The following is a 24,280-nucleotide window of genomic DNA, read 5'->3' as shown; positions in this document are numbered from 1 at the left end:
GTTGGCTACTTGTTGATATTTATACAGATATGGCCCCTCTCAAATAAATTATTTTTGAGGCAATAGGCAAACTGTAATGGCGTCGATTTCCGAAAAAAAATCTGGACTTCAACACAGCCAAAGAGTCCAGTATAGACAAGAGCATATGTCATTTCTTGGTTTTTTCCATAGGTATTTTCAAATCACTGTTCTAATACATATCTAGGGGGTTAGTCCCCCTTTAATGATGCAAAACACTTAATTTCCCGTTGACATAACCTTAACAATCTAAAGTTTAACTTCTTTCTGTCAACCCTCCAGCACAATAATGATAACATACTGATGATTTGGTGTTCTCTCATTGATACGTTTGTTTGATCGGAAATTGCAGCAGTGTTTATTAAGAAACTTTGATTTTGTGTATTTAGACATTAAGCAACATTTTATAGATACCCTTTGTGCTCTGCTGAAATCTCGTTTGCTTCTAATTTACAACAGTTCAGTTTCCTCATTAAATAGTAGTGACCACATTCACACATTCAGAATAAAACGTCTCACATTTTAGCCCTTTAATAACAAAAACCTTATTTCAAAGTTGACAAAAATCATATTTCAGCAGTTTTATTTACATTGATCTTTCATACATGATACACACACACACACACACACACACACACACACACACACACAGGGTTATATTTGTAACAACTAACAAACACAACAACAAACAGATACATATATTTCAGTTTCAGTGGTTATATAACTCTCAATTACAGTGCGACAGGTAGTATAATACTGTATCCAAGAAACTGACCGGGAGCTTAATTATCAGTGTGCACTGTGCAGACTTTCACTTCCCAAGTTCATCGTTTATTTGTCCTGCACCTGACCTACTGAGCTGATGTGCGTGCTCTACTTCCTTCTTCTATAATACTGTATCCTGTATCCCCAAAGTTTAATCTAGCTTCCTGTCCTCACCTCCTACCAGCAAGTGAACACAGTAAGGAATGAGGGCAACCACACCAAGAGGTACTGAAGCACTCTTACAGAAGGACAGCAGGTAAAACAGCACCTCAGTGTGAGTGGGGATTTGGATCAAATCATACAGTTGCAGAGACGTGAGACTCGCTGTCACGCACATGAGTTTAAAACTTTTGCTGCCATTCTTCCCCTTGCAGTTCTGAACGAACATCTCAGAGTTAACCGCGCAGCCCAGACCAAACAAGGCTCCCAGGTTCCTCACCAGACCGGCAAAGGGTGTTGTGTCAAGGTGGACCCAGTCTGGGTTAACACACCACTTCTTGGCTTTAGGTATTGACCACAAAAGATCAATGTCCAACAATTTAAGGAGCAGATAAAGGCAAATGGCAAAAGAGGAAAGAAAAACATTGGTCTGGACGTACACTTTCAAAGTTGCAGTGTGGATCGAGGGGATGTGATGAAATACCTCAGCAACCAGCATACCTGCATAGTGGAAAAGAATGACGCAATCGTCAAATGATCAAAACTACTAGAATATATGGCAGAAATAAGTACCTCATATGAAATTTGTGATAGCAACATGGAACTCACCGGCTAAAACGCCAAAGATAACCTGATGTGGGAAATGTGTGGCAATCAAAACCCTGGAGAGGCAAACACTTATCTGGATGACCCAGAACGCCATCCACAAGCAGGACCAAAGAAGACGAAACCTGGGAAGATAGGAATACTGAGACAAGGCCATTCAGAAAGTACAATCTGTAATGCCAGCGTTCAACATAGTTACTCACCTGTGTAAACTCTGGACAGAAGTGTCGCTGCTAGGTCTGGTGAAGTTGAGAGCAGAGGTGATCATCACATACCACACACATGCTGAACCCATGGCATGACCAGATGGACTACCTGCATAAATAAACGCCGAAGAGAGCTGATGTCACTTTTCATTCACAAACATAATGCCATTAGACAAACGATACTGCGTGCATGATACCAACCTGGCCCAGTTTCACATGTGATGTTAAATTGTTCCAAATGAGGGAGTGAATCATTGCGGTAAAAGTGAGTTTCGTGCACCCACCAGTAAGGCCGGTGACCAAACAGAATCCTAAAAACACAAAATTGAATTGAAGAAGAAGAAGAAGAAGAAGAAGAAGAAGAAGAAGAAGAAAGTTTATATGCCACTTACTGTAAATATGCATACAGGTACACCTCACACCTACAAATGCTCTAAAAGATAAAATATCAACAACATCAATAATGGCTTACCATTTGAAAATAAGATTGAACCAGTCTCCAATAACAGCCACCCATATCATCTTGGTGCCAATAGTGTGACTGAGGTGGAACCAGAGAGGGAAATAAATGGAGAAGATGTTGCGAGGGTCACCCACAGCTGACATGAAGTTCAGGAAGTCATGGTATCCCCTGTAATGTTTCTGGAGGTGCTGTATCACCAGCACCCCACTGCTGTAGACTAAGTCCATCTGAGGTCCCCTGTCTGTGCGAACGACTGGAACAGCTACGTCCTCAGCCACAGTCAGTCACAGCACCATGCGCAAGGTGGCCTCTCCTCATCTACAGCTTAGATAGCTTTATATCTCAACCCGACATCATAAATCATTCAACAGAGCCGCTGTATCAACTCCTCAGTTTGAACCCCACCAGTTTTTCCCGAGTTGTGAGAACTCAGCATTTTAAGACATGTTACAAAAACTGTTTACACAACCTGTCTGTGTACACATGAGCTATTTTACAGGCCATTGCTTTTATTCGTTAAATATTAGCCATTGTTATTCGCTTGGACAGACGCTTCACCTACAAGCCAGTGGATCACTTCAGCTCCATTAAGTCTCAGTGAACATAGCAACAAAATGTGCCACAGTATTCTAACTGAAAACACAGCCCATCTGTTTTCTGCAGCCATGCTCCTCCTAGCACCATGATGACTTGTGCATAATCAAATCCTTTAACAATGTTTAAAAACACAAAATAAGCTATTCTAATACTTAATGTTGAGAAACCACAAACCAGTAGTGGCAACCAGTGCAGGGCACATAATAGTACTACACAGTTGTCCCACATCAACAAGGCTGGGATTTAAAAGTCCAGGGACAAAGAAGTCACCACAAGGTGGCACCAAATTGCAACCAAAATAAAAACAAAGAGTTGCATTGTGGGAAATCGTAATATGCCTGTAATCTATCAACTGTAACAATAAATAACAACGAAAATCATATTTGATGTTCCGGGTATTCAGGTCAAAGAAAAAATACAGCCCATTTGAAATACATATTTCTGTTGATTTCTAAGAGGAAGAATCCAGATCGTCAAAGCAAACGCTATATCCGTATCCGGTCCCCCGCCCCGCCCTCTACCGCGGCTTTTTGAAAAGTGGATCAACCGAAAGACTTTTGTCGCTCACAGAATAAAACAAGTGAGTATTGTAACAACACAGTTAGCGCTAATGCTATTTTAAATAACAAACCAATTGACTGCATTTCGTAAATTGGCAATGTTTGCTCTTCTTGGGCATGCTACGGTTAACTAAGCTAATGTTTGCTAGCTAACCAGCTAAACGGTACGTTTACGTGATGAGCTCCTCTCGGTTTTAGCTGAACGTGAACTAAACTAACGAGAAGACAGGCATCATGCTGTTCAAGTGTTGGCGATCACGTTAATGTTTCTGTGGGGCATTTCAACTGTAAAAGTATCCATATACGGTATTGCATAAACTCTTCTAATAACGTACAAGTCGACGTCAAGCATAACGTTAACGTTGTTATTGTTGTTAGGCTACCATGCAACTCTTGGTTGCTCTGTACCCCGCTAGCCGGGCGCGTCTCGCTCATACTGAGCATTAGTACTTTTTTTAACAGTCTTAACCGGCGTGGTTATACAAATGTTAGAAGTCTCGATGACCCTGTTTACGCACCTAACTTTCAACGTTGCATGAATGCAACAGCTACTCTGCTCATAGTGTGCTAATTACACTGAGTCCTTGTGCTATAAGCTTATACAAAATTCCAAAAGTGACAGTGAAATGCAATTTGAGTGAACTTGTGCATTGCTCCTTATTATGGTCAGGATAGTATTCTGTTACATCACCACATGGCCATTTTGGTAGGAAAATAACAGGTGATTGTGATCAATTAACAGGCGATTACAATCAAGTGGCACTTACAGCCAATGAGCTGTGTGTATTGTAGCACCATATTGGTAGGAAAAAGGCTTGTGACATCATCGGAATACCATGAATATGTTGCAAGAAGGTGTATGTATAGACCAGCTGCCATGCAGATTGAAAATGAAGTTGTTCTTCAGCTATTAAAGTGCACCCCATAAATTCAATTCAAAAATACTTTATTAGTCCCTCAAGGGTAATTTTAAGGCAGGTACGTTGCAAACAAATAAGTTAATTCATACACATTTAAGAATAAAAAGAGAAAAGACAATAAGATAGATATCATGACAATGTTAGAGCAAGGATTAATGTCAGCAGCCCATCTACAGCTGGCCAACAAACAATATCCCAACACCACAGAGGCATACGAAAGTCAAAGTGCGAGTGCCTGGATTAGTGGATTATAAATCTGAATCTGTAGTATAAATATATAAATCTTATTATTATAAATCTGAATCTATCATATGTTAAATCTGAGCTGTATGTTGTTTTGTTACAGGTATGTTAAATCTGAGCTGTATGTTGTTTTGTTACAGGTATGTTAAATCTGAGCTGTATGTTGTTTTGTTACAGGTTGCCCAACATCAGAACATCATGGTGTCCATTACAAATCTAAACCTCCAAGTCAGCTTCGCCAAAGAAATGGAAGAGAGCCACAATCTGCTTAAAGAGGAATGCGAGGACGTGGTTGACACCACTATGGAGGTGTGCCAGTCCCACAAACAAGTTGTGAAATCTGTTCTTGGTACGGTTTATTTATTCAGTGTCTATATTGTACTTAACGGTTAACTGTGTTCCTGTCGTCTGAGCAGTTTCTAGACTGAGAAAACCAATATGCAGGCATTTTTGTTGTATTCTGGATCGGTCTCTCTCAAGTGGTGGTCACTGGAGCTCTTGAAAAAGACCCTTTCTCCTGTTACTTTACATATGACTGCATATATAGCATGTTCTCTCTGCAGCTCTTGGGCTTTTACAGACTTCAAGCTGTGGAATATTTCCAGGACAATAGTGATTCAAAACCGTAATAACCCCATTGTTATCTCAATTGTGCTTATTCATGGTCTTTTTTGCAGATAACTGTTCAAAGAAATGCAAGGATGATGAGACACTTTTGGAGACAATACAAACATACACAAGAGGTGAGCTTCACAGCATTACATGTGTCTCCATAAATTAATAATTTCATACATTTCAGACATGCATTCACTTCAAGCATTTCCTTTTGCAATGTTTGTGTTAAGTGTTGTTTTGTTTCCAGTACTAACTATGCTCTTTTGGTGACGTATTACTACTTATGCGACGTACACAGTTGTAATATCTTATTTATTTTCATATTTCCCCAAGCAGTGATGATGGCTTACTTGTTTATGTGACCCACTCCTACTAAATGAATACAAAGGAATCCCTGATGCATTCTTTGTTCCCCAGGCTTAGAACAAAAAAATACATCCATCGAGGAGAAAGAGAATGCCATTTCTCACATGATGTCTGGGATTCAGCGGAATGAGGAGCAGAAACAAGACATGGTCCAGAAGATTGAGAGACTCAGAGAGGAACAAGTCAAGAGGAAATCGTGTAAGTTGATGTCTGAAAATGGAATTACAACTTTTTGAGGGTATATCAGAACATTCACAAGAGCTAATTTGTGACTATATACTGTTTCACATGAACTGTGGGGTTTGGAAATGTGGTTGTGTAAACATTTATCAATTTCAGGGATGCAAACTAGGCTCCTTCATCATCCCAATCCCTTAAGTCAGGGGTTCCCAAACTATTCAGACCAAGTACCACTATGTACCAAACCAAATTCCCAGGGACCACTTCCACTTCCATACAAACAATCCCCCCCACCCCATGAACCATGATTTAACCATGCAACCAGTAGCATCAGAAAGGCTGAATAACCATTAGCCTTACAGTACAAGTTAAGTTACCCTTTATTTATCCCCTTGGGGAAATTCATCCTCTGCATTTGACCCATCCTCTACTAGGAACCTTCCTAGAACTAGGAGCAGTGGGCAGTGGTGCCCGGGGACCAACTCCAGTTCTTTTGCCAGTACCTTGGTCAGGAGCACTGACAGGAGTATTAACCCTAACATACATGTCTTTCTTGATGTATGTTGTTACAAATAAGGCTACTGGTTGAAAACGGACATGCACACACACTATATGCTGCTGTGAAAAAGAGAAAAGATGACGACTTTTGAAAATAATTTTTCCCCTCGTCGAAAAGGTAGCCTAGATTTGGCGTGTTATTTAGCCACCTTCCTCACAAACTAGCATGACATGGTTGGTACCAATCGATGCCTTAGGTCTTCTAGTTTCATGTGATACCATATGAAACTTCACTCTGGCTTTAAAACAAGCAGGCTGTTTTAAACTCTGAAATTAAATTCTCAAAATTTCCTGAATATCGTGATATTTCCGAAAATCGGGAAACAGCTTACTCCTCAGGGTTAATATGTATACGGTATGTAAAAACGGTTTATTTTTCTGCTCTGGCGGACTACCAGGCGGAGCCCTGCGGACCACAGTTTGGGAACCAATGCCTTAAGGCTTAAGTGAAGGATTTCTAAGTGGTTCTGCGTCTGGCCTGGTATCTGACTTTCCATGAGTATCAATATCTACAACTGTGTTCTCTTTTCTTCTCAGTGATTGTGTCTCAAAACAAAGCAAACAAAGACCGACTGAAGAATCTCAACAAATCCAGCCAAGTCTTTCAGGGTCGTTTGGGGCTGCAGATCATAAAAGTCCCTGGTAAAACTCATTGACTTTAGTATCTCTCACTTGCAGGGCCCAACATGATGTATAAAGCAAAAGCACACTATGAAGATGTCAGTTTTCCTCTGTGGAACATAAAATAATTGCATTACTCCAGATCTTTGTTCAGTTTTGTTGTCACCATGGAGAGACAAACAAAACCAGTTTGTTTATCTGCAAGGGAATTCTGATTCTTGTGTAATGTCTGTGACCAAACTTTCTGGTAATGATGCTCATATGACTACTACCCCCCCCCCCCAATAAGAAAAACAAAATTAGATTGCACCAATTTGTACACCTAAGCATACTAATTTCCAAGTTGCCTTAAACTTTTTTTTTTTATCTATCTTTAAAATTCAAAGGTGAAAAGTTGCAGTTTATTTTCCGCAACATCAACCCTGCAGACGAGGACAGACCCGACACCTTCGTAGTGGGGGTCAAAGACGGGGTATACCAGAGTAAGTACAAAATAAAAACAAGACTAGATCTAAATATAGCTGGCTCGCAGTGATGCCAATTCCTATCCAAGGAAAGTAGCTATTGGCTGCTCAGAAAGTCGCCAAATGACGTCACATGATGATGTGCATATCGGTATATAAGGCTGCACTTGTTATGCACACTGCAGCATAGCCCGTTTTAATATGAAGTGCTAGCTCCGCCTGCCTGGGCCAGCCTATCCCTGCTCTCAGCAGAGGGAGGGGGTGTATGTGGGTAACGCTGTGATCATGAAACTCTGGATTAGACAAGTACAGCGAAACCGCCATCCGCCGTACCAATTTATTGCTTTGGGATTCAACATTGCTTCCCATGCTCATCAAAAGTCAACAGAATTGTCGTGCCCCTCTCTCATTCCGCCTGATCATGTGTTCCGTCTGACCAATAGTGTAACTTAATCCCTCGCTCACTCACATTTGCAGAGCTGACGCTGCTATTCGTGGATATTAATATTTTCTGTTGACGCGCGGGTTATATTGTTACTATATCTTTTTAGTTTTACTGCACTAAAAAGGGAAAAAAATACATAATCCAATTCAATTATGAATTTCAGATGTATTGATAATTATCTCCTCAATCTATAGTCTGTGATGATATTGTAAATGGCTGTTCTTTTCTTCACCACAGTTGTGTCAAGTGAGCCACAGCTTGACACTTTGCCTGCCTTGGAAAACAGACTTAATGAGACCAATAACTTCCCAGCCTTCCTGGCAAATCTCAGGAAGGAGTTTGTCTCCCACACACGGTTTCCCAAGATCTCACTGGGTGAGAAGGATCAAATACGAGGATGAAAACCTTTGAAGTGGGAGGTGGTTAATGTCCCTGTTTGTTAACCGCGTTAATGTTTTATATATATAATTATCACACACATTCTTATTATAGGATGTATCTATGTTTATATATCTATCACACTCACACATTCTTATTATAGGATGTATCTCTCTCTCTCTATATATATATATATATATATATATATATATATATATATATATATATATATATATATATATATATATGACTCACCTCTTTCAAACTCTTAACACACTTTTTACCCTCAACTCTTTTTAACCATGAAAACCTTGCTAGTTTTACTCTAGATGCATTCTTGATATGTAAAAAGTTGACACTCAAATGTTGAATTAAAATGTTGAATTATTATTTTTTGTCATGTCATTACACATTTTAAGAGGATATCCTTTAACTCAATTTCCCTGGGCTCCATTTGAATTAAACTAATCAAATAAAATGACTATTGTTCACTCCAGCAAAAACATAATATAAATAGACAAAAATAATTTGGGTACAAAAGCTCCAGGAAGTAATTTCTAGGGTGTATATCAGAATATATAACAGAAATACAAGGATTTTAACTCTTCGGAGGAAGATGACAAACATTTGTAACTACAGTATCATGACTGTCATTAGACAGTCGCATAACACTGAATTATTAACTTGAGTACTATTCTCCTTGAATGCTTTTGTTTGTATTAACCCATTGATACCTGATGCAGCATTTGTGTGTGTATCCCTTTAAGACCGCGGTTCGCGGTCTTAAAGGGATACACACATGAGGGATATACACGCAAATGCTGCATCAGGTATCAATGGGTTAAACCTTTTTCAAAACAGTGAATGCAGTAGTCAGTACAGTACATAAACAGAAATGTGATTCCTATATTTTTATTTATGATTTTCCTCCCATTTTCTCCCCAATTGTACTTGGCCAATTTTCCCCTCCTGCCCCACCCTCTGCCACTCTGGGGAAAGTAGTAGACTAGCACCATGCTTCCTCTGGCACATGCACAGTTGCCAGCTGCTTCTTTTCACCTGTCAGCGGGGAGCTTCACCCGCAGGACGTAGCACGTGGGAGGATCACGCTATTCCCACCACTTCCCTTCCACCCCGACCAGGCGCCCCGACCGACCAGAGGAGGCGCTAGTGCAGCGACCAGGACACATACCCCCCAATCCGGCTTCCCACCCTTAGCCTTAGGCACAGCCAATCGTGCCTGTATAGACGCCCGACCAAGCCGGATGTAACACGGTGGGGCGAACCGCGACCCTCGTGTTGGTAGGCAGGGAATCTACCTCTACACCAGTGGTTCTCAAACTTTTTCTGTCATGCCCCACTTTGGAGGAGGAAAAATGTTCATGCCCCACCCCCCCAACAAAATTGTAACAAAAGGGTCCAAGTTTAACTTTTATTGAAATAACATCAAGATCATGACCATTCCTTTCTATTTTCTTTCAGTAATGTTGTCCAAATAAAAAAACTACTTCCATTTCAGTTTTATACAAACTTTTGTGACTGCTACATCTGTGCTTTTTTAAATAATACATTAAAATAATCAAACGGACTAGACACTTTGCTAGAACAAAGTTAACCAGATTGCTCCATCAGATAAAAATCGAATGAAATGTGCAATCACTTTGTTATAACGATATCAATAAAGTTCAATCTGTGCAAAAAATAACATTTGGCAAGAGAAAATTGTATTAAGTCTTATTATCACTGTATTAGTGGCTGCAATTAACCTGTTTTGCACTGCACATATTTTCAAAATAATAAAACAAAATAAGTTCAAATATTTGGCAATATGAATGAACCATCCATGGAATGAATGCAAAGTCACTACAGAAGCGGGGTTCATTTATTGCTCACCGGGAAAGAAGTCAGACGTCAGAACATTGGTTCCACGCTGCATTTCCCCCTGCATTTCCCTGTTTTGTCACTGCGCCCCACAGGGGGGGGCCCCACTCCACACTTTGAGAAACACTGCTCTACACTACCTAACCCGGATGCCCTATATTTTTATTATTAGTGAGTTGCCACTGTAGAAGTTCAGAAATAGGTGGGAGATTTGTGTTTGCGCTGTTCATGTGTCACTACAGTCAAGCCTCAGATGATTTGACACTGTTGAACACAGGCAGCTCTTCAACATAGGTTGAGGGGAAATGGCCTATCTGTCCGTTGAGTATCCCGAACCACCAACCACTGTCTTCCTTTAGATAGATATCTAAAAGATCTCCTGTGAAACAAAAATCCCATTAAATCATATTTATTAGTTCAGCTATCACTCCTTATTATAGTTTATAACAAGTCGACACTTACCTTCTTTCAAATTCAATTCATCGTCTTGTTCAGATGTGAAATTGTATAGGGCTTTGCATCGTCCTATACTCTGCCACTCTTCACTTGTTTGGCCTGTTCAATGTTGATATTTTTATTAATTCTATTACATGACGTAATTATATGTGATTATGAATAATAATAAATCTTGTATTGTGCACTAGGGAATTGTCACCTTGTCCTTTGTCATCATCAGTTGTAGGCAGGTCTCCATTAATTGTGCTGCCACACTCTACAGCTTGTTGGTCTGAAGCTGAGGAAGTGTCTTGGTTGGTGGTAGCTGGTGGCTGATCCACAGATGGCTGTGCCTGGTCTGAAGCTGAGGAAGTGACTTGGTTGGTGGTAGCTGGTGGCTGATCCACAGATGGCTGTGCCTGGTCTGAAGCTGAGGAAGTGATGGTGGTGGTGGCTGGTGACTGATCCACAGATGGCTGTGCCTGGTCTGAAGCTGAGGAAGTGACTTGGTGGCTGGTAGCTGGTGGCTGTGCCACAGTCTGAGCAGGTCCTTTATACATGACGGAAGCCCTCAGGGATTGACAAGACCTGAACGGTGTCTTCCTGAATTTGACTGCACGACTCAGCTGAACAACACTGTGCTCGCAGTCCTTGGACAGGAAAACAGATGGATTTTATCACGTTTGATCTACATGATATGGCCTTAGCAATGTCATGAATTTTCTTGACTAGATCTGATTGGATTAGAAAAATAAATGTCCTCAATCATGTGTTGTGACATTAAACTTATATCCTAGAATCACCTAGTCATAGGTAACAGTGACTTCAGAAATCATTCCAAAATTACCACATAAGTATACTTAAAAAAGAAAAAATGAATTTATGATATATAATCTATTTGTATCAGTGGAAAGTCAATTGAGCAGCAAAACCCTGCTTCATATTCCCACGGAGCTCCCCATTAGTGTTGGGCAAGTTACTTTCAAAATGTAATATACTACATATTACTAGTTACTTTCATTTGAAAGTAATACGTTACTTTACAATATTATTTTCTGTGTAGTAGAGTAACTCGATACTTATTTCACTACTTTTGCATTACTTTGACCAAAACAACAGCAGCAGCAGAATGACATCGCTGCCCCGGAACCATCCCGAAAAATAATTTCAACCGCCTTGAAGTCAGTGTAAACAATCCAAAATTCTAAATGTTATTCTTTTCCTTTGTTATTGTCACCTATAGTGGTTATTTGCATCAAAACACACAGTTTGATTAGGAAATGATTGTATCTTTTTTAAATATGTGCTTTGATTTAATAAAATGTAACTCAATTTGTAACTCGAGTTACTTGACAAAGTAACTGGTATAATATTACTGAAATCCTATAAGTAATACGTTATATTACTGAGTTACTGCTAAAAAGTACTGTTACTTTTGTAATGAGTTACCCCCAACACTGCTCCCCATGTACAACCAGTATGCTACTAGTTGGCCACAAGCATCTCCACTGGGCCTATTATTAAAAGCCTCATTCATTCCTTACCTCACTAGTATGAGGATTCAAACCAGTCAGCTTAGAGTCACGCCCTCTACTCTAATCTCTAGACCAGATGTTCTCAAATGTTTTTCAGCCAAGGACAAAATATACCGGGGACCCCCTCATTCTGATTTGTGATTTTGGGCTAAGCTTAATTGTTTCCACGGTAACGTGCTTGACTTTTAAATTGATAGGTTTGTTAGATTAGAATGTAATCCATGAACCATTTTAGATTGAAAGCATAACATATTTTCATTGAACTATGAAGCTTTTGCAAAAAAAAAAATATATATATTTATTTTTATTTTCCTGAAAACTTTCCGCGGACCCCCTGGCAAAGTGCCACCGACCCCTGGGGGTCTCCGGACCCCCATTTGAGAACCACTGCTCTAGGCTACCGCTACCTCAGAATGTAGGTTCCCGACAACTTTGCATAAACTATAGATGGTAGTAGGCCTACCTTGTCTTTCCATTTTGTAATGCTGTCACTGAATCGGTGAAAAGTCTTTGGTTTCCCTTCTAATTCAGACAGTGACGTGGAGAGTTTGCAGTAAGTTGCCTCAAGAAGATCCAGTTTCAGATTAGTCTACAGGCAGCAAGATGGATCACATGGACATTTAGTGCACACCAATTTGGCAAATGTATTGAACAATTTAAACTGATGTATATATACTGTACCTCATCAAGCAGCTGTTCAGTCTCCTCAAGGTTCTTTTGGTTTGAAAACGAGGAGTTTTCAGAGTATACCTTCACCAGTTTTTCAATTCCTAAGAACAGTGAAGCCAATTTTACAAACGGAAAGTGAGTGACCTTGCTCACTACTGTCCTCTATTGCGGTGTAATAGACCCTTTTCGCAGGGGCCATTTTGTGTCAAAATGGCAGGGTTAACAGGTGCAAGCAAAACACTAATGAGGGTTTCCAACTTCCAATCATGGAATTTGGAAACCCTCATTAGTGTTTTGCTTGCACCTGTGTTTACCCTGCCTTTTTGACACAAAATTGCCCCTGTGAAAAGGGTCTATAGTTGCTACGGCCCCATGATGGCGGGCATTTTTTTTTAAACCATTGTGTAATTAGAATACATTGATGAATGGATAATGAAACTGTTGAGTCATTCACCTTCACAGTCTTTCTTTGTTTTTGTAATACTGTCCTCCAAACGCTGGAGTTTGACTTTGATGGCTTCTCTTCTTCTGTCTTTCCCCATCAGTGACTTGCTGTCTTCCTCCTGATGCAGGTAGAACACACTTACCTTTAGATGGGTCTGCACAATCACACCAACCGCCTCCCCATTCAAATGGTGTCTGCCAAACCTTCATCTATGGTGCCATTTCATTCAACTGCACATTCAATCGAGCTGACATTTCATTCAAAACTAGCCTCTCTTGGAACTGCAGGTGTTCATGTCAGGCACAGTCATGAAATGCAACATGTTCAAGGGTAAAGCTGCAGACTTACAAAATAATCAGCCATCAAAAACTCCGCTTTGCTATCCTCGGTTGTGGCGCTGGTCTCCTCGACCAGGGTTTGTATGTCCTTTTCCAGGTCTACCCTCTGGACTGCCTGTTCTATCTGCCTTTGGCCCTGGAAGAGGCATCACAGTATACAGTAGTGTATAGATAACGGCTTTGGTGTGTCTGTATTAACAGGACTGAGGTCAGGAGGATGTCTCACATGTACGAGGGTCTGGCCAAAACTGGACATATGGAGGTTGTATCTATTCAGAATGTTGCACAGGATTTCAATTCGCTGCTTCTCCATCTCCTGGATTATCTGAAATAGACGGAATAGTACAAACTAGAGATGAACAATTGAAGATAAAAATCGAAATAACAATATGAACTTATGCAATCTCAAAATTACAGAGGCTGCAATTAATTGCTTATTTTAAGAGAGTTTTGGCCAAAAATAGATTTCTGCACAAGTTTTAGAGCTCCAGGTAATCTTTGGTCCGTGAATCAAATACAATGAATAGGCCTATTTGTGAAAAATGTCCATCGTACTCAAACTCAGTAAATCCTGAACACTGACATCTATTTTAATTATTGTATCCACAAAATCACAAGAACAACTGTCAGTATCTTTTAACCATAGTGCAAACTACCTTGTTGCTTTCTGTAGAGCAGATTCAATCCTAGTCCAGATCAGCAAGTTTAACACTAAGGGCAGCATGGCTCAAAATACTGGGGAGGTAGGGTGGTCTAAGTGGTTAGATAGATACTGGAGAGGTAGGGTGGTCTTAAGTGGTTAGATAGATACTGGGAGGTAGGGTGGTCTAAGTGGTTAGATAGATAGGAGGTAGGGTGGTCTAAGTGGTTAGATAGATACTGGGGAGGTAGGGTGGTCTAAGTGGTTAGATAGATAGGAGGTAGGGTGGTATAAGTGGTTAGATAGGAGGTAGGGCGGTCTAAGTGGTTAGATAGATACTGGGAGGTAGGGTGGTCTAAGTGGTTAGATAGATACTGGGGAGGTAGGGTGGTATAAGTGGTTAGATAGGTAGGGTGGTCTAAGTGGTTAGATAGATAGGAGGTAGGGTGGTCTAAGTGGTTAGATAGATACTGGGGAGGTAGGGTGGTATAAGTGGTTAGATAGGAGGTAGGCTGGTCTAAGTGGTTAGATAGATAGGAGGTAGGGTGGTCTAAGTGGTTAGATAGATACTGGGGAGGTAGGGTGGTATAAGTGGTTAGATAGGTAGGGTGGTCTAAGTGGTTAGATAGATACTGGGGAGGTAGGGTGGTATAAGTGGTTAGATAGGTAGGGTGGTCTAAGTGGTTAGATAGATAGGAGGTAGGGTGGTCTAAGTGGTTAGATAGATACTGGGGAGGTAGGGTGGTATAAGTGGTTAGATAGGAGGTAGGGTGGTATAAGTGGTTAGATAGGAGGTAGGGTGGTCTAAGTGGTTAGATAGATACTGGGAGGTAGGGTGGTCTAAGTGGTTAGATAGATACTGGGGAGGTAGGGTGGTATAAGTGGTTAGATAGGAGGTAGGGTGGTCTAAGTGGTTAGATAGATACTGGGAGGTAGGGTGGTCTAAGTGGTTAGATAGATACTGGGGAGGTAGGGTGGTATAAGTGGTTAGATAGGAGGTAGGGTGGTCTAAGTGATAGATAGATTGTGTTGCATAGTGGTTTTCTGTACTGTTGACAAATTGTGATATTGTAAGTCGCTTTGGACAAAACGAAATCGTCTGCTAAATGACGTAATGTAAATGTAGTGTAATACAAAAAAAAATATATATATATAAAAAAATATATATATATTTTTTTGCAAAATCGTCATAGTTCAACGAAAATAGTTTATGCTTTAAATCTAAAATGGTTCATGGATTACATTCTAATAACAAACCTATCAAATTAAAAGTCAAGCACGTTACCGTGGAAACAATTAAGCTTAGCCCAAAATCACAAATCAGAATGGGGGGTCCCCGGTATATTTTCTATCTTGTAAGGGGTCCTTGGCTGAAAAACATTTGAGAACCTCTGGTCTAAGTGGTTAGATAGATAGGAGGTAGGGTGGTCTAAGTGGTTAGATAGATAGGAGGTAGGGTGGTCTAAGTGGTTAGATAGATAGGAGGTAGGGTGGTCTAAGTGGTTAGATAGATAGGAGGTAGGGTGGTCTAAGTGGTTAGATAGATAGGAGGTAGGGTGGTCTAAGTGGTTAGATAGATAGGAGGTAGGGTGGTCTAAGTGGTTAGATAGATAGGAGGTAGGGTGGTCTAAGTGGTTAGATAGATAGGAGGTAGGGTGGTCTAAGTGGTTAGATAGATAGGAGGTAGGGTGGTCTAAGTGGTTAGATAGATAGGAGGTAGGGTGGTCTAAGTGGTTAGATAGATAGGAGGTAGGGTGGTCTAAGTGGTTAGATAGGAGGTAGGGTGGTCTAAGTGGTTAGATAGATAGGAGGTAGGGTGGTCTAAGTGGTTAGATAGATAGGAGGTAGGGTGGTCTAAGTGGTTAGATAGATAGGAGGTAGGGTGGTCTAAGTGGTTAGATAGATAGGAGGTAGGGTGGTCTAAGTGGTTAGATAGATAGGAGGTAGGGTGGTCTAAGTGGTTAGATAGGAGGTAGGGTGGTCTAAGTGGTTAGATAGATAGGAGGTAGGGTGGTCTAAGTGGTTAGATAGGAGGTAGGCTGGTCTAAGTGGTTAGATAGATAGGAGGTAGGGTGGTCTAAGTGGTTAGATAGATAGGAGGTAGGGTGGTCTAAGTGGTTAGATAGATAGGAGGTAGGGTGGTCTAAGTGGTTAGATAGATAGGAGGTAGGGTGGTCTAAGTGGTTAGATAGATAGGAGGTAGGGTGGTCTAAGTGGTTAGATAGATAGGAGGTAGGGTGGTCTAAGTGGTTAGATAGATAGGAGGTAGGGTGGTCTAAGTGGTTAGATAGGAGGTAGGGTGGTCTAAGTGGTTAGATAGATAGGAGGTAGGGTGGTCTAAGTGGTTAGATAGATAGGAGGTAGGGTGGTCTAAGTGGTTAGATAGATAGGAGGTAGGGTGGTCTAAGTGGTTAGATAGATAGGAGGTAGGGTGGTCTAAGTGGTTAGATAGATAGGAGGTAGGGTGGTCTAAGTGGTTAGATAGGAGGTAGGGTGGTCTAAGTGGTTAGATAGATAGGAGGTAGGGTGGTCTAAGTGGTTAGATAGGAGGTAGGCTGGTCTAAGTGGTTAGATAGATAGGAGGTAGGGTGGTCTAAGTGGTTAGATAGATAGGAGGTAGGGTGGTCTAAGTGGTTAGATAGATAGGAGGTAGGGTGGTCTAAGTGGTTAGATAGGAGGTAGGGTGGTCTAAGTGGTTAGATAGATAGGAGGTAGGGTGGTCTAAGTGGTTAGATAGATAGGAGGTAGGGTGGTCTAAGTGGTTAGATAGATAGGAGGTAGGGTGGTCTAAGTGGTTAGATAGATAGGAGGTAGGGTGGTCTAAGTGGTTAGATAGATAGGAGGTAGGGTGGTATAAGTGGTTAGATAGATAGGAGGTAGGGTGGTCTAAGTGGTTAGATAGATAGGAGGTGGGGTGGTCTAAGTGGTTAGATAGATACTGGGGAGGTAGGCTGGTCTAAGTCAGTGGTTCCCAAAGTGGGGGTCGGGAGCCCCCGGCAGGTCGCAGGACACCAATGGGTGGGTCGCGAGATGATTTCCAGAATGTGAAACTGACCTAAATAATGTGTGAAGTACAGAATGTGTGAAATACGATGTAAAAACTATTAAAAATAGAAAATTTTAACCATAATTGTTAGGTTTTGTTTTGTTTACTCTATTTAGTGTATCTGCGCAGAAACGTTTGTATGCTTTAACCACCTCCGGGGATAGCGGGGGTCGCGAGTCTCTGGCCCCATTATTTTGGGGGTCAGGGGCTGATAAGTTTGGGAACCCTTGGTCTAAGTCAGGGGTGGGCAATTATTTTTCATGGGGGGCCACATGAGAAACCCAGGTTGTTGCCGGGGGCCGAACAAATATTGTCATGCCGTAACCCAGGGATGAGCAACTTTGATGATAGAGAGGACCACAAAAAAATGTCCTCGCTACCAGAGGGCCAGATTTTGCTGAGGGCTGGGGGCCGAACGGTGCCGGCGCGGAAAATTTTTGGGCATTTGAAGTCAGGTTTAGAGGAATAACTCGTTTTAAATTAACAGTTGTGATGTCATTATTCAGTCTTAAAGGAACACTCTGCCCATTTTCAACCAGCTTTGTATCATTAGAACATCAGTAGTATATCAGAAAACTGTCAACTGTTTTGAAGTCTGTTATTTAATTTGACAGTTATTGAGTGTTAAAGCTAAAGATGGTAACTCAAGAGTGGGTTAATTTAAGCATAAGTATCAGTAAGTGGCCCAGGATTCTCAAAGCCTGTGTTGAGGGTCACACGAACAAAAATGCACTCTTGAAGCTAAAGAAATCCAAAACCAACAAGTTAATTATTTACATTTTTCCTTCAATGTAGTAACAGTAATTTCTTACACATGAGATTATTATTTAGTCATAAAGATTATTGAAAGATATTCGATATTCCAGACTGAAATGTTATAACAGAAGTGGGGTATTGGCCAGCGGGTATCTTGCATAATCTTGCTTTTTGTTTTTCAATTCCAGCGCGGGCCACACGGGGTGCTCGTTGCCCAGGTCTGGTCTGAGTCGTTACATAGATAGGAGGTAGGGTGGTCTAAGTGGTTAGATAGATAGGAGGTAGGGTGGTCTAAGTGGTTAGATAGGTAGGAGGTGAGGTGTAGAGATGTAACGGTATGAAAATTTCACATCACGATTATCGTGACCAAAATGATCACGGTTATCGTATTATCACGGTATTCGTAAAGAAATGCTGAAAATGTTCAAAAAGTACTGACTCACTGAAATCATTTTACAACGTTTTATATTGAAAACTCAGACCCAAAAAGGATTGATACACTCACTGAAATCATTTCTCCAAGGCTGCACGTTTGCATCTGGGAGACGGTTGCCAACTTTGGTTGATGATGGACAGTATTTACCATGTTTTTCAAAGCACTGTAATCACGGTACCACGGTTTTAATGATAATGATAATTTTAAACGGTACGGTTATAGTAAGGAATTTGATCACGGTTATCATTAAAACCGGTTATCGTTACATCCCTAGGTAAGGTGGTCTAAGTGGTTAGATAGGCTGTGCTGTAACAAAGTCCACTGGGTTTGATGCTTGACACGCTGGCGTCCCCCTAACGTCACCTTACAGCTATGCCTAAAAACAAAAATGGAGCAGCACGTTCATCCACACCTGGTAGCAGTTCTTCAGTGTGTTTTCCCACTTGAGTCTGATCTGATGACCCTCCATGTTCATGTTGAAATACTCCACATCCACTCGCACCTGCGCCTCTGCCGACTTGGTCAGCCTGTTAAGCATCTAAAGTCAATTAGAAAAATGTTTTTAATAAGCATTCCAACAGTATTCCCTCACAGGCCATGAATTACACATGTAAAGCTTCATGCACTGGCGAATAAAAACCTAGGTTACCTTTTGTTTTTCTTTCTCTGTGGAAATGTGCTTGTTGTTCTCAACAAAGTTGAACAGAGCCTCATGCTCTCTTGTTAGTCCAACCAATTTTTTCTTGATCTATTTTTAGTAAAGATTCAACACAAGTGATCGGATGATAAACATGTATTCATAAATATCTATGATCACAAAATATGTATTGAAATGTCCAAGACCTTTAAGAATAGCCTAACATATTAACAGAAAACAAAAAACTAAAACAACGCTGTTGTTGTTTTTGGAAGAAGGTGCGTTACCTTGAGTTGCTCATTCCAGTTAGCAGCAACACATTTTCCAGTTCTCTCAATGACACTGTCAAGCTATGAAGATATGCAGATAAGGATCATCGTCGAGTTACATTTATTAGTTTAGCAGATTAGAGCTTTAAGACAAATCATAAATGACATACAGGCCTCTTCCTCTTATTATGCTCGTCCAAGGCTTGTCGTAATTCCAGAATTGCTTCTTGCTGAAATGCATTTCCTAATGTCCTGAAATGAGAAGATGACTTCATACAGTATTTAACTGTATTAATTTAACAGTTGATTTGATCTGTGGAGAGGCAGAGTGATGAGGTGAGCCGAGGTCAAAGACTACCTGTGGGTGTCTGCTGTTGAGTACATCTCGTCTGACACATGACACCATGCGCTGTAGGTGGAGCTGAATAGGGAACCAACATGAAAAGGTTAGCGCTGCGGGCTAATTGGCTTGACATCTGCCTGTGTTTTGATCACGTCTAGCTTGCAAGGTGCATCTTATGTCCCACGACACCATCTCACATCTGATCTGTCTGCTTCAATCACAGGTATCCCCAGCCAGACAGAACGCAGCCCAGACACGCGTAAAGCCAAAGAAGCTGATCTGACATTCTTGAAAGTCTCGTGTCACTTACTTATTTGTCATTCCTTTAGATGCTTTGATGAGTTTGCCAGCGAGCTTTTGCAGTCCTTTGGCATATGTAAGCTCCAGCTCAGCCCTGCCAAAGAGGTTACAACAGGGGACAATAATAACGGAGTCAAAGAGTAACTCCTCTGGCCGTTACACTTCACTCTGGAATGCAACTTCAACTTCATGAATGGAGGTGAAGGGTCAATAATGTAGAAAGATGAATTGATCACATTTTATGTGAGGATATTATATAGCATCTTACAAAGCACAATACTATTCCAAAGCAAACAATCATGATTAGGTTGTGCTGGAAAGCTAAGGCTAAAGGCCTCTGAAGAAATAAAAAAGCATGCATTGGCATACCTTTGTTGAAAAACAGTCAGAAGTTCTTTGCAGAAGTACTCCCCATTTTTTGAAAATCGCTTCACATTTTGGTACAAGACGTTGTACTGAAACACAGTGAGTAAGGCTTCACGAGATGCTTTGTGACAGCGGATTTACCATTACATGATTGTGACACACCTGTTGTCTTCAATATGCATACGATTATTATTATGATTATTTTAACCACAGTGGATTTGGAAAATAAATATCACAGAAGATTTGGAAAAGAAGTAGCCTACTCACGGAGCAGGTGCTCATAGGATCCTTCATCTTGAGACTGTGGCAGTTTGTTGACTTTGGAATTGGAACTTTGACCAATCTCCTCCCAAAGTCACTCATGCGGAAATCACCTGAGCTTGTCCTGTCAGTGTACAACACAAAGGGACATTCCACTGGGGGTGGGGGGTGGGGAGCTGGATTAAAGAAAATCTAGAAATGTAAACTCACCAGTGTTGGGGGTAACTCATTATAAAAGTAACATATTACATGTAATATATTACTTTTAGCAGTAACTCAGTAATAGAACTTATTACTTATAGGATTTCAGTAATATTATACCAGTTACTTTGTCAAGTAACTCAAGTTACAAATTGAGTTAAAATGTTTAAAATCAAAGCACATGTTTAAAAAAGATCAAATCATTTCCAAAGGAAAATAATAACATTTAGAATTTTGGATTGTTTACACTGACTTCAAGGCGCTTGAAAAGATTTTGCCGGATGTTCCGGGGGCGGCGATGTCATTCTGCTGCTGCTGTTGTTTTGGTAAAAGTAATGCAAAAGTAGTGTAATAATGAGTTACTCTACATGGACAGTAATATTGTAAAGTAACTTTCAAATGAAAGTAACTAGTAATATGTAGTATATTACATTTTGAAAGTAACTTGCCCAACACTGAAACTCGCACACAAAACATACTCATGTCCATATGTCTGGCCACAATGGTATGACAGAATCAAAAGTGTTCCAACTATTACATCTCATAAATAGTACATAGTGGATCACCCAAACAAAGCATCGTTTTGTGATATTTTTATGCATATACTAGAGCTGATTCTGATTCCCTCTACTACCAATTCTATGCTTTGAGAAAACTATTCACCTCAGTGTTACATTGTGAATAATATCAATATTTATACCATCTTTCCACATCAAAGCAGTCTTTGATAACATTGCAGAATGGTTGTCCTTTGTTGACTCAAGCCAGCAAATACGGTTCACACAAAATAAACAGGTGTGCTTCTCTTCAATCAAATCATCAAACAGCTTGATCAAAAAAACTACAGCAAAGTGATTACCTATATAAAGTCACAGCCCCCCCCCCCGTGAATGAATATTAGTTTATCCCAAGTAATTGATGGTACAATCCAAGTTTTTTCTAAATTAACTTCTTCAGAGAAATTGGAATCCATCATCAGGATTATTATATAATAGATAGATTTACTTTATTGACTAAAATTAATTAAACCGTCTCATGCTTAATTACAATCTTGATGGGTTTTTTTTTATTGAATAATTCAAACACCTCATGTCTGCCTCGCAAGTGACATTTAATGAAATTCTTACCAGAAAGTGTACCAGAATACTTAACAAAATGTATCAATTAGGAATACAGCATGTAGCCATATCTTTCACATACCGTTCTTGACATCTCATTGACAGTTTTGAGTGGAGAATGTTTGTATTTTTCCATTACAATGTGAGTAAAGTACACACATTACAATGTGAGTAAAGTACACACATTACATTACAATGTGAGTAAAGTACACACATTACAATGTGAGTAAAGTACACACATTACATTACAATGTGAGTAAAGTACACACATTACATTACAATGTGAGTAAAGTACACACATTACAATGTGAGTAAAGTACACACATTACATTACAATGTGAGTAAAGTACACACATTACAATGTGAGTAAAGTACACACATTACAATGTGAGTAAAGTACACACATTACAATGTGAGTAAAGTACACACATTACAATGTGAGTAAAGTACACACATTACAATGTGAGTAAAGTACACACATTACAATGTGAGTAAAGTACACACATTACAATGTGAGTAAAGTACACACATTACATTACAATGTGAGTAAAGTACACACATTACAATTCATTTATTGTGAGTGACGATGAATTCAATCACCATTTGGCATCTCTTTGGGGGTGTAGCATTAAAAGCAAAACCCAGGTCGTCAGCGTTTTGCTAATACACATTAGAACGATGATGTGCTGCTGTATGCGTCTACAGCGGATGGAATGAGCCGAAAAAACTGCCGTGTTATTCAAGATCATTCAATCTTTAACACAGACGTGAAAGTAGATTAGACATCCGACCATAATCTGCAAACATACTTATAAAAAAATAAATAACATAGAAAGACGTTAACGTAAGAAAATAACACACCCCCAGTATGCCAGACTACTGTATGTTGAAGTAGCATGCTTACACTATAAAGTGGAACGCTTTTGTTTCATTCGTTGGCTAAACAGAGTGGGTTGTACCGACAGGAGTGCTTTGATATTCCATTGAGTGCAGTTTGATGCAAATATATAGATAAAGAGGATGAATTGCAAGAGGAGATGAGTAAAGAATCAAATTGATAACAAAACTGCATTCACGTAATTCTATGAAGAACTTCCAGTACCGGACAGGCAATGTTGTTCATGTCTCCATCATACACTCGGATACACGCACACACTAAATTGTATGGATGGTGTCTGTAGCTTGGCTCCAGTGTTGTGATATCAGAAGGTTAGTCAGTGTTCATCTGGACAGGGGGCGCCTGTCAGGTAGCCATTGGTCCCGTGACTTTTGTTGGTCCCATTAGTGGCACTGCTGTGGTTCTTCTGATTGGCCGGAGGACTGTCCTCCTCATCAGAGCTGGACTCGATGTCACTGCGGTCGTCTTTCGACACCTGCGCAAATGAATGGATGGTCAGGGCTCAGAGTTTTTCTCCTAACATTCTTCCGTGCTGTCATGTGTGACGGCATAAGGAATGCGCTCATGTGTATCGAGGGCTGGCGGCAATCTGCCAATCAATGCACAGCAACAAGTACTCTAATTAGCATATACATCTATTTGCAAATTCTAGATCTGCTCAATGTGGGGAAATCTGGACATGGCGTTATATATTATAATAAGGTTCTATATGAACATTTATCCAAATGAGCTCCTGACAAGTGCATCGCTATGTTGTCGTCAAATCATCAGTATGAGCAAAACTGTTGAGGTGTTTTTGCAAATTAATAAAATGACAAAACAACGACATTAATGAGCCACACAAGGAAAAGCATTGCACTACTTAGGTTAGTGATGATTACATGGTTAGTGATGATTACATGGTTAGTGATGATTACATGTCTGCTGATGAGATGAGATTGAACTAGAGGACAGCAGATTGAACTAGTGGACAGCAGATTGAACTAGAAGACAGCAGATTGAACTAGAGGACAGCAGATTGAACTAGTGGACAGCAGATTGAACTAGAAGACAGCAGATTGAACTAGAAGACAGCAGATTGAACTAGAGGACAGCAGATTGATTGTGCGGTTCCCCCTGTGAGGCTACTTACATGTAAAGGATTCCATTTTCCAGCCTTGAGGATTGGCAGTTCCACATAGAGAAGAGAAAGAGGAAGTCAATGGTGGCTATTGACAACACAACACTCTATAGAGACACTGCAGAGCGCCTCATCATTCAGAAAACACGCCCAAAACACCCCCCCCCCCCCCCCGCCCAATCCTGGCGTTCTCCTAGCATGGTGTGTTGCACACAAAGATCATATATACGGAAGCTGAACACTCAAACTTACTTCCTAGATCCACATTTTTCTTCTCGCCAATTCTCAATGGCTTTTTAGTTTTGCTCGGGAGTAAAAATAAAACTTTAATTGGTGATTTTTTACATTTGTTGTGTGCGCAGCCCCGCCACACAACAGCTTTTAACTATGTTTAATTCAAGGAAAATGACGCTGGCGTACGG

At 40.4% G+C, this 24,280-nt stretch overlaps 4 protein-coding genes across 5 annotated transcripts in view; 1 reads left to right on the top strand and 3 right to left on the bottom strand.

Moving 5' to 3' along the window:
- Positions 1–934: 934 nt before the first annotated feature.
- On the bottom strand, positions 935–2,444 carry LOC310781369 (glucose-6-phosphatase 2-like; the record flags this gene model as incomplete). Its single annotated transcript, XM_083641984.1, has 5 exons — positions 935–1,443; positions 1,552–1,673; positions 1,752–1,859; positions 1,952–2,065; positions 2,227–2,444. The coding sequence occupies 5 exons, from the start codon at positions 2,442–2,444 to the stop codon at positions 935–937; spliced, it is 1,071 nt and encodes a 356-aa protein (XP_083498110.1).
- A 912-nt stretch (positions 2,445–3,356) lies between these two features.
- spc25 (SPC25 component of NDC80 kinetochore complex) lies at positions 3,357–8,320 on the top strand. Its single transcript, XM_083641987.1, has 7 exons — positions 3,357–3,394; positions 4,715–4,886; positions 5,215–5,280; positions 5,570–5,716; positions 6,794–6,898; positions 7,264–7,359; positions 8,024–8,320. The coding sequence occupies exons 2-7, from the start codon at positions 4,736–4,738 to the stop codon at positions 8,185–8,187; spliced, it is 729 nt and encodes a 242-aa protein (XP_083498113.1). The 5' UTR covers positions 3,357–3,394; positions 4,715–4,735; the 3' UTR covers positions 8,188–8,320.
- A 1,838-nt stretch (positions 8,321–10,158) lies between these two features.
- On the bottom strand, positions 10,159–20,569 carry nostrin (nitric oxide synthase trafficking). The gene is made up of 16 exons (XM_083642249.1): positions 20,528–20,569; positions 20,264–20,349; positions 19,905–19,988; positions 19,610–19,672; positions 19,422–19,503; positions 19,270–19,332; positions 18,995–19,093; positions 18,758–18,883; positions 13,694–13,792; positions 13,478–13,603; positions 13,139–13,247; positions 12,697–12,785; positions 12,479–12,604; positions 10,701–11,130; positions 10,508–10,600; positions 10,159–10,424 (listed from the first exon to the last, which is right to left on the bottom strand). Exons 1-16 carry the CDS (start codon positions 20,552–20,554, stop codon positions 10,288–10,290), a joined length of 1,839 nt encoding a protein of 612 aa, XP_083498375.1. The 5' UTR covers positions 20,555–20,569; the 3' UTR covers positions 10,159–10,287.
- Positions 20,570–22,427: 1,858 nt separating this feature from the next.
- cers6 (ceramide synthase 6) overlaps positions 22,428–24,280 on the bottom strand; it is a 26,609-nt gene continuing 24,756 nt past the window's right edge. For both annotated transcript variants that reach the window (XM_083641982.1, XM_083641983.1), the window contains exons 10-11: positions 23,871–23,894; positions 22,428–23,213 (exon numbers count right to left, since the gene is read on the bottom strand). In XM_083641982.1, coding sequence (XP_083498108.1) covers positions 23,055–23,213; positions 23,871–23,894 — 183 coding nt within the window. In that variant the 3' untranslated portion in view covers positions 22,428–23,054. The remainder of the gene's footprint in view (positions 23,214–23,870; positions 23,895–24,280) is intronic.

This window comes from Poromitra crassiceps (assembly GCF_964638095.1).
Source record: "Poromitra crassiceps genome assembly, chromosome: 8".
NCBI classification, from domain to species: Eukaryota; Metazoa; Chordata; class Actinopteri; order Beryciformes; family Melamphaidae; genus Poromitra; species Poromitra crassiceps.
The sequence above is the reverse complement of the archived record's forward strand: the minus strand, read 5'-3'. Positions and strand labels throughout refer to the sequence as shown.

Excerpts from the sequence above, each read along its gene's own strand:
- nostrin (XM_083642249.1), bottom strand. The coding sequence starts at position 20,554 with ATGAAGGATCCTATGAGCACCTGCTCC. Across the intron at positions 19,094-19,269 it reads ACTGGAATGAGCAACTCAAG|ATCAAGAAAAAATTGGTTGG; the intron begins GTAACGCACCTT and ends TACTAAAAATAG. Across the intron at positions 18,884-18,994 it reads CAGAGAAAGAAAAACAAAAG|ATGCTTAACAGGCTGACCAA; the intron begins GTAACCTAGGTT and ends AATTGACTTTAG.
- spc25 (XM_083641987.1), top strand. The coding sequence starts at position 4,736 with ATGGTGTCCATTACAAATCTAAACCTCCAAGTCAGCTTCGCCAAAGAA. Across the intron at positions 4,887-5,214 it reads AGTTGTGAAATCTGTTCTTG|ATAACTGTTCAAAGAAATGC; the intron begins GTACGGTTTATT and ends TCTTTTTTGCAG. Across the intron at positions 7,360-8,023 it reads CAAAGACGGGGTATACCAGA|TTGTGTCAAGTGAGCCACAG; the intron begins GTAAGTACAAAA and ends TCTTCACCACAG.